Source organism: Pteronotus mesoamericanus, unplaced genomic scaffold (assembly GCF_021234165.1).
Source record: "Pteronotus mesoamericanus isolate MK-2021 breed Mesoamerican mustached bat unplaced genomic scaffold, CSHL_Meso_final scaffold_507, whole genome shotgun sequence".
In the NCBI taxonomy this organism is placed as follows: domain Eukaryota; kingdom Metazoa; phylum Chordata; class Mammalia; order Chiroptera; family Mormoopidae; genus Pteronotus; species Pteronotus mesoamericanus.
In genome coordinates, this window is record NW_026555319.1 from 387,337 (window position 1) to 396,791 (window position 9,455).

Here is a 9,455-nt window from a genome sequence, read left to right on the forward strand (position 1 = left end):
CCGTGCGCCCCCAAGCATGGCTCTTGTGCAGAGGTGGTCCTGGCCCACCCGCCTGCACACCTTGCACAGAGCCCAGAGCCGGCAGAGCCTCGTGTCTACCAGTGACGCGCAGATGAGGTGCCACCACTGGTCTCTTGCTTGGGTCCGCGGGGACGGGGGGGAGGGGGACATCAGCCCCTGGGCTGCAGAAGGGGGGGAAGCCTAAAGGGCGGCGGCGACACACCCACCCACAGCCGAGCTGCGGTGCATCTAGGTGACTCCCTCCCACCCCACAGAAAGTGTCCCCCGTGGGACCCTCCCACCTCCACAGGAAGGGTTTCCTGAGGGCCTGAGAGGACCTGGCCGATGCAGCCCACAGCGACGGTGGCGGCCTCCCCCGGAGCCGGCCTCCGCCCCTAAGCGGGCGCCTGGCTGGGGTCTCAGAACCCTCGGCCCACCCGGTGGGAGGACAGAGCGATGCCCAGTCTGTCCTGGCCCAGGCTTGGAGGCGGGGGCGGGGATGCGCTGCGCTTGCTGACAGCGGTCCTCCAACCCAGTTCCAGCGGCTGCCTCCACACCCCCCCACCCCCCTTCTGCTTTCAGAGGGGCCCCCACAGGGCTGCTCGGACTGATGTCCCAGGCCAAGGACCCCCCCAATGACTGCCCGGCACCGTGTGACCCCAGCCTGGCTGGGAGCAACCACACACAACTGCAGTATGACTGAGCCCCCGCCAAGTGGCTGCGCGTGGGGTCCGGCAAACCCTCCCCCGCAGGAGGGATGCTCTGTGCTCCCAGGGTTTTCCCAGCAGCCCGAGAAGGGGCACAAGCCACGGTCACAGAGACCAGGGCCTCACGACAGGGCTGGGGCGCCCCCACCACCTCTCAGCGGGGATGGGAGCCCCCCTGCCCCTCGGCCGCATCAAGGGCTGGCAGGCACACCCTCCAGTGTGGGGGCTCATCCATATCCCTGCCCCCTCCACACGCCCTCCAAGGGTCAGCAGGAGGAGAGGGAAGAGCGCGGGCCAGCCGGACAGGGGTCCTGAGGGCTGGTGCCCCGCGAGGCACAGGCGAGGACCTGATCTGACCCGCCGGTGAGGCTGGAGACCCTCCTGCATGGGGGCTGTGGCCCCGGCCTGGAACTCGGATCCCAAGGGACGACCCATCTGGCCCACGCCTCCCGGCTCTGCACAAAGCCACGCCGGCTCCTGCCCGAGCAGCGGGGGCCCCCCCGCTTCCCGTGTACAGGGCACGCCTCCCCACGCTCAGCGGGCACCCTGCCCCACCCGCACCCGCCACACTGGAAGCAGCTCCGGCTGTGCACCCCCACCCGGCCCCGGCGACCAACTCGAAGGGAGTGGCCCGCCAGGCGCCCACACACACAAGAGCAGGGCCCGTGGGGACGTGGAGGGACGGGCCCCTTCAGGCCGCTGGGTGCACCCCGGTGGCCGGGGCCCCTGTGAGCAGAGGCTGAGGCGGGAGGAGCTCCAGGCCCCCCGGCCACATCCCCGGAGGGGCTGCCGTGAGCGCCCAGGGACGGCAAAGCCTCGCGGTTCTCCCCGTCTTCCCTGGGCCACGCTGTCCCGACCTGACCCAGGACACACACATCCCCGGGTCCCCTTGGGGTCAGCCTCGCCTCATGCTGAGAGAAGAGCAGGAGCCTCTAGAGGGGGTAAAACCACAGGCCCGTTCCTAGCCCAGGGCGACCTCTGGCCTGAGCCCAGAATGAGGGTGGGGCTGTCCCTGGAGCACCGGTCGGGGGGAGAGCCCAGGACCACGTGTGCGAGCACCTCAGGCACCGGGCCGGGCCGGGCGCCTCGCTAACAAGCCCTCGTGGAAAAGGAACGAGCCCAGACGCACGCCCGGCAGCCCTGGAAGGGCCTCAGGCAGCCCCAGCCCAGCCCACTGTGCTGAGAGGATGCACCTGCCAGCCACCATCGGTCAAATTCAAAAACAACCAGGTAGTCAGAACGCTCAAGACATCAGGGCCTGGATCTCTGGTCTAGACTCCGTCCTGCTGTGTCCTGGCCACAGCCGGACACCTGTGCTCTGCAGGCCGGGGCCGAAGGCCAGAGCAGCAGGGGAGGCCCCGGGGCAGGAGCCCCGACACAGGGCAAGAGCCAGGGTGGGGGGTGCTGCCAGCCCCAGGGCGCAGCAGAGGGTGACAGGGCAACACGGGCCTGTGCCCACGCCCCTCCACACTGGCATCCCTGTGGCTCACTCCCCCTAACCTGGGGGTCTGGGCTCAAACTTCCCCACCGACGGCGGCCCCGAGCCCTGGCCCACCTTCCAAGGTCTGCCCCCGGGGCCCAGCTCCCCATGGCTCTCCCCCAGGAGGGCACCCCTCACCCCTCCGCGCCCGCTTGTGGGACTGAGAGGGTTCCCAGGACAGGAACCGGGAGTGATAACCTCAGGAGTCCCTCCCCGCCCTGGAAGCCGGGACAGGGAGCCTCCACTCCTGGGCGCTGACACCTGTGCCCCGTGCGGCCCCCAACGGCACTGCGGGGACAGAGCCGCTTGTGCCCACACCTGGCCGTGCTCCCGCCCTCTACCCACCCCCGGGGCAGGTCTGGGGCACACGGACGGCCCGGGCTTCTGCCTCAGGGGCCCTCGCACTGGCACGTGGCCGTCACACCGCCCTGAGGGGGCGTCTCCGAGGAGGCCGCGCTGACACCGCGGCTGCCCAGGAGGCTTCCGGATCCGTCTCCCGCTGGCTCGCCGCACTCCTGCGCAGTGACCGACCCCTCACCGTGACCCTGCGCTGACCGCCCAGGCCACCCCCGACCCACACTCAGCTGGGATGTAATGTTCCCGCCGCTGTCCTGACAGGTTTTGAAGTCGGCCTCTGCCCCTCCCAACCTCTCGCCCCTGACGCCTGGCCCCGCGGCTCAGCCCCCTGCCGTCCAGACTGCGAGTCCCTTGCTCCCCTCTGTCCGGGCCCTGCACAGCTGCCACTCCGCTGCCACAGGCAGAGGGGCTGCCGGGGGTACTGGCCTGGCCTGCCCTGCTCGCCAGAGGGGCTGCCCCGGGGGGGAGACAAAGTGGGAGAAGCGACAGGCCAGCTCAGAGGGGGGCGGCCGCGGCAGACGCCTCACCCAGAGCAGGCAGGGCTGCGGGCGGGGGGAGACGGCAGGGCCGCCTCGCTGGCTGCGTGGCCTCCCTGCGCGCGTGGCGCTGAGTCCTGGGTCAGCGAGCAGCCCTGAGGCCCCCCCCAGGGCCAGGCGCGCCCTCCCGCCCACAGGGCCTCGCCCAGACAGATGTGCCCCTCCCCCCCGTGGCCCGGGACCCCGGGGGCACGGCCGGGTCGGTGTGCAGCTCTGCACCCACCACCGGTGCAGGGCCCAGGGGGCAGTGCCCGCCCAACCGTGGCTCCGAGAAGGAAGCAGAACCAAGGCCGACGAGGCAGCTCAGCAGCCCAGGGTCCGAGCCGGTGGCCTGCGGGGCTGCCAGTCCGGCCTCCACTTTCTGCCAGAGGGTCCCGCCCCACATACACACATGCATGCCCCCCACACAAGCACACACATGCACACACCCGTGCGCACGCTGACCGCTCGCCAGGCCTGCTCCGTCTCCTCCTGAGCCCCCACTGCGGTCCTGACAGCTGCTTCCTCTTCTGGGACCTGACAGTCGAGCGACCCGTCTGCCTCCTCTGCCTAAACGAGCCGCACAGAGGCACTGGCCCACTCCCGCTCAGTAAACACTCAGGGGGTCGGGGGGAGAACAGAGCACGCCCGCCGGCGGTCCCTCCACATGAGCACGGCCTGCCCCATGGCCACCAACGCACAGGCCCCAGCAGGTGGGTGGCAGAACCGTCTGGGGAGAGGCGGAGCCACGGGCCCAGTGGGGCAGGCTCCGCTCCGCTGGCCCTGCGCTTTCCTTCCTCAGCACCCTCAGCACCCGCGTCCCCGCTGTGCAGAGAGCTGACTGGGGTCTCTAACTGGGCCCAGCAAGGGGGGCTGCACGCAGGCCCGGAGCTCTGTCCCAGTGTGGAGAGGGGTCGACGGCTCCCCTGCCCCCGACCGCTCCAGGGCACAGGCAGAGACGCGGCACAACCAGCCACCGCGCGACAGCCGCCGACCAGCTTCACTTAGGAACATGGTGCCCAGGCCTTGCTTCGGTACCAGCCAGGCAGCCCGGAGCGAAGCTGCAGCACAGCTGGTCGGGCTGGTTCCGGGAGCCGGGGACAGCGATGTCACCCCGCTTGTGAGGCCAGCCCAGCCGCCTCCTGGGCAGGACAGTGTCCCAAGAAGAGAGGCACACCAGGTAGAGGGGAGCAGCAGAGGCTCACGGGAGGGGCGGGCATCCACACAGGGGCCACAGGACACAAGGGGAGGGGCGGGCGACGCCAACTCTGGGCAGGTGCCTGGGGCGGCCCCACCCGCCGCCCGGGTCCAACCGGGAGGGGCAGCCGCCAGCCAGGGAACAGGAACGCGAGGTGGCGCGGGCCGGTGAGTGGCCAGGCCCTCAGCGGGGACAGCCCAGGCACCGCCGCTCAGAAGGGTGACCACCTCCCCACTCACCGACACCCTGAGAAAACGGCACACGGGTGCCCAGGTCTGGGAGCTTCTGTCAGAAACCAGCACATCAGCACCCGCAGAACCGGGCGCGGGGGCTGCACGCGTCCCGCCCGGGCACGGGGTGAGTCTGACCCCTGCCTGTGGGAGACGGGAGAGCGAGTCGCCCTGGCCCTAGGGAGAGAGCCTTCTGCGCAGAGAGCAGAGCAGATGGCAGGGGCTGACGTGCACCCGCACGTGTGCCCGTGGGCCTCTACGGGGCAGGCGTGGCTGGAGCTGCAGGGGCCACAGGGGGAGGGCGGGGCGGGCACGGAGGGGCCGGGACTGAGTACAGTCACTGAATGGGAAGCTCCTGAATGGGAAGCTCCGAGAGGGAGGGACACGGGCAGGGCCGCTCAGTGAGCTCCGCAGGAGTGGCCGCGGCCACCCTACTCTATGCAGCTGGCCCACGGCGCGGGTAGAGCAGGTGAGGCCTTCCCGGGGGCTCCGGAGAGTGCTCTGCGGAGTGTGGCCGAGGGACAAGGTGTAAGCCTTCTCCCTGGGCCCTGGGCAGCCACAGGGTCAGCGAGGGCTGGACAGGTCAGGGCCAGGAGTACAGAAGGGGATACAAGGAAGTCAGAGGCTGGGCGAGGGGTGCTGGGGCCCACTCAGGCTCCACTGGGGTTTACCCACACGCCCAAGCAGGGCCCCACACTCATGCACACACACAGCACACGCGCACACATGCAGGCTGCAGACCTCCCACTCCACTCAGAAACCAGGAGCAGCGGCAGAGGGAAGGTGAACTGCACCCACGGGAACCCCGCTTTCCAGGGCCTGGCACTGCCCTGCAGGCACTTGGCAGAGGGAGGGAGGTGGGGAGACGGCCGGCTTGGGCCCCTCCCCGACCATCAGGTGCTGGGCAGTGTGGGAGGAGCCAGTGGGGAAACTGAGGCCTGGACGCCACAGTGCTAAAGCACACGACACCCAGCCACGCTGACGCAGAGGGGCGGGCTGGGGGGGCAAAGCCCTGGGCGGACGATCAGCCAGCAGGCAGACTCAGGGCCCGCGCACCTCCAGGACCTGCCATGGCCCCGTGGGGTGCCACACCCCGCGAGTGTTCCCCCAGCAGTCCCACCACCCACGGCGGACGGAGGTGACTGGGGGACACCGCAGGTGCCCCGAGCTTGCATGGCTGTGGGCTCTGCAGACCGCCGTGGGTGCCCGCGGCGCTCAGAGGGGCAGCCCCTTCCGAGGTGCCAGGCAGCGGGCCTGGGTGCACGGGCACCTGCTGCCGTGTCTGCGCGAGCAGGACCCCGCACGCCGCTCAGCTCACACGCCTCCCAAGGCGCGTCGGGAGGTGCAGCGCGTGCGCTTGAAAAGCTCAGAGCTCGTGGTCCCGACTCCCACCCTGGGCCTCCCTTGCTCGCCCGAGTGTGTGGCCACGCCCTCAGGACCCCGTTCAAGATGCTCCAACCAGACCGCGGACCCACAACACTGGAGGCGGTGACTGTGTGGGGACCCCAGCCACGGTCCCACCCACAGTTAGTGAAACTGCTGCTGCCCGGGCGAGGGGCGGGGGGGCAACACCTGCAGGGACCACGCAAGCCACGCGATGTTCTTGCTTTCTCCCGCGGGGGTGCCCCGTGGAGGAGCACCCCTGCAGCTGTGGGCCGTCTGGGGGGAGGGAGCAGCCCACCGCTGTCCTAGGAGGGTCCCAGGCTGGGTACCACACCCCGCCTGGGACCACAGAGGGCCTGCCCTCTCTGGGCCTCAGTCTCCCCATCTGAAGAGCAGGAGAAAGCCTGGGGGAGACGCTTTAGCGCAGAGGCTCCTCCATGACCGGCTTTCCTCGCTGAGCCCGACGCCCCGCATGGTCTCAGCCTCTGTTGAGGAGGGGGCTGAGTCCATGGCCCGGGATCAAGGCCCCCACAGGCAGGACTGATAGCGTGGGAGCTTCCCTGCACTGGCCGTCCGTCCGAACCTCAGCTCCCCACACGCCCAGCCCTGTGTCCCCTGAGGCCTCAGGCACCCTGACTCAGGCCACACCCGGGGGACCCATCCTCAGCCCGTGACAATGCGGACAGCCTGCTGTGCCTGCAGGCCTGAGCAGAAGTGGCTGTGATCCCCTCAGCCACCCAGGGACAGGGACTCACCCTCCCTTAGGGGCAGTCACAGGTGCATGTGGTTGGGGGCACAGGAACCTGTCTTGGGCACAGGGTGGGGAGGAAGGGATGTGTGCCCAGGACACAGAAGGGCAGGGTGTCTGCCTGGGGCAGAGGGATAGGGAATCCGCTCGGGCTGCAGGGCTGCAGGGCCTGGACTCATGGCGCTGGGCCTCAGTGTGCCCACCTGTGCAGGGGAACAAGAACAGTCCCAGCCAGAGCACACATTCGCTCGCTGCACGCTAGCTGTCCCCATGACTGTCTGGGGGAACCAACACACTTTAGCAGAAAACGGGGCGGCACCGGAGGGCCAGTCCCGAGGTTATGACGCACACGGAATCTCTGTACTTTCCACGGCAGGTGGGCCCCTCCTTGCTCAGAAGGGCAGAGAAAGGCGCATGGAGCGGCCTGGGGCGCCATAGGTCACTGAGCACGGACAGGCTCAGCTCACGGGGACCCAGCTGAGAACGCTCGGAGCCCAGAGAGCTCCCTGCACCCAAGGCTGCGCACTCAGGGCCCCAGAGGCAGGGGCACAGCCAGAGCCTCTGCGGGCACCGCCGGGACCCCACAGGCTCAGGCCACGCCAGCTGACCTCAGGGCCCGTCTTCCTGAAACCTCGGCCTCCCCTCTCACTCGTCTGCTCGTTGGCTCCCCAGATGGGCTCAGGGCACTGGGGCCCCACAGCGGGCACAGCAGACAGAGGTGGTGGCACCTGGCCACTTCTGGCTCACAGGTCTGGTGTGGACAGCCACCAATGGAGAGCAAGCAGGTCAGAGGCGGCTTCAGAGAGAGGGCGACTGGTGGGAAGGAGGGTGTGTGATGTGCCACAGGGAGGGGGCGGGGGGAGGAAGGCTGCCTGCTGCTTCAGAGAGTCACCAGGAGGGCCCCCGCGAGGAACATTCGCTCCAGGACCTGAAGTTGCCAAATGACGACAAGGCAGAGACCAAGGCAGAGACCGAGGCAGGAGCCGAAAGGGGCTGGCCATGCTGGTGGAGACACCAGTGCGGGGAGAGGCTGCCTGGAAAGGGGGTGGTGTAAAGCTCAGCCCCAGGGCCGCCTCTTCCAGCACAGAGCCGCGGCCCTGCCACCAGACCACACCAAAGCGCCCCAGCCCAGGGCCCCGTGGCCCCGGCGCCATCTCAGGCCCTGCAGATGCTTAAGACAGGATCCCGGGGCGGTGGGCTGTGCACCAGCTCCAAGACAGGCGCCCCACCTGTGTGCATCCCCTGCCAGGACAGAAAGCTGCAAACCTGCCTCTGAGCCACCTCTGCCTGGCTGCCAGCGCCTGACCCCGCGCTCTCCACAGGCCCGGCGGGTCCCAGGGAGAGGGCTCCCTGCAGGGACCTGCGGTGTGGGCACTTCCCCTACCCCAAAGCTCAGACTCTGAGACTGTGCGAACCATAGGCCGTTGGCCTCCACACCCCAGGAAAAGGAAGGGGGCTGTTACTGAGTGACCTCTAGGACCCCGAGCCCCGCAGAGGCTGGCTCCTCAAAATAAGTGCTACAGTGGGTCCCCGGGGGGAGGCTCCCTGGCCAGCAGCTCCACTCCACGCCGAGTCCTGCAAGTCCTCCGAGACGGCGGCTTCCCTCACACGCCCCTTGCCAACTCTGACAGTATTCATTTCCCTCTCCCCTCACCTGGACCCAGGCAAGCAGGGCCTATTTGCTCAGCAAATATTGTCCATGATAAGTCAGCCAGACAAGCACTATTTGTTGTCATCCTATTAACCATGCTGCAAGTAGCAGTCTAAACAGAAATCCCAAGGGAAGGAGACGGAACAGGAAGGACCTCAATGTATCTGTTTTACCACGGCCTCCACAAGTCCAGCGGCGCACACCTCCCTAGCACATCCTGAACCCAATAAACCGATACTTTGGCAACACGAACACAATTGGGAAAAGACTGTGCAGCCGCGGCCCCCGTTTGAACAGTGTAACTTAGAGATTTTTCTCGCCCGCAGCTCGATGCAAACACCCCAGCACCGGCTGCAGGCTGCGGAGACCTCCAGGAGCGGCCGGCCAGGCGCACGGGGGCCCACGCGGCTGAGCCCAATAAACTGATACTTTGGCAACACAAACACAATTGGGAAAAGACTGTGCAGCCGCGGCCCCCGTTTGAACAGTGTTAACTTAAAGAGATTTTTCTCGCCGGCAGCTCGATGCAAACACCCCTGCACGCGCTGCAGGCTGCGGAGACCTCCGGGAGCGGCCGGCCAGGCGCTCGGGGGCCCACGCGGCTGGGAGCTCAAAGGGGTGTGTGTGACGACGCCCAAGGGCTGGCGCTTCCAGGGGTGCCCCGCCCGGCCGCCCCACCTACCTCCAAGGCCTCCAGCGTGCTGAAGCTGGCGATGGCGAAGCCGTCGATGACCTCCTCCTCCTGCGAGCTGGACTCGCGGCGGCGGCGGCGCGGGGGGCGCGCGGCGGCGGCGGCGCGGGGCGGGGGCGCGCGGGGCAGGCCGGCGTTCTCCTTGCCGGGCCCGGGCTCAGGCTCGTCGCCCGACGAGGCGCTCTGGTCGCGGACGTCGCGGGCCGCCTCTCGGCGCCGGCCGCGGTCCCGCTGCGCGCGCGAGCGCCGGCTCTGGCGGACCTTGGCCTCCATGGCGCGCGGTGACCTTGCGGCCGCGCCGTCGGGTTCCCGCTGCCGCTGCGCTACGCGTGGCCGCCGGGCTCGGTGCGGGCCGCGCGGGCTCGGGCCCTGGGCGGCGGCGGGCGGCGGGCCGGGCCGGGCATACCGCGCGGGGAGCCCTCAAACCCGGGCCCGGCGCGGCCTGGGAGCCCCGGCGCGGGCAGCCGCGCTCATCGGCGGGGCGGCCAGCGCTCA

General features: G+C 69.2%; 1 protein-coding gene across 2 annotated transcripts in view; it reads right to left on the reverse strand.

Moving 5' to 3' along the window:
* FBRSL1 (fibrosin like 1) overlaps positions 1-9,233 on the reverse strand; it is a 45,360-nt gene extending 36,127 nt beyond the window's left edge. For both annotated transcript variants that reach the window (XM_054593987.1, XM_054593986.1), the window contains exon 1: positions 8,952-9,233. In XM_054593987.1, coding sequence (XP_054449962.1) covers positions 8,952-9,233 — 282 coding nt within the window. The remainder of the gene's footprint in view (positions 1-8,951) is intronic.
* Positions 9,234-9,455: the final 222 nt, after the last annotated feature.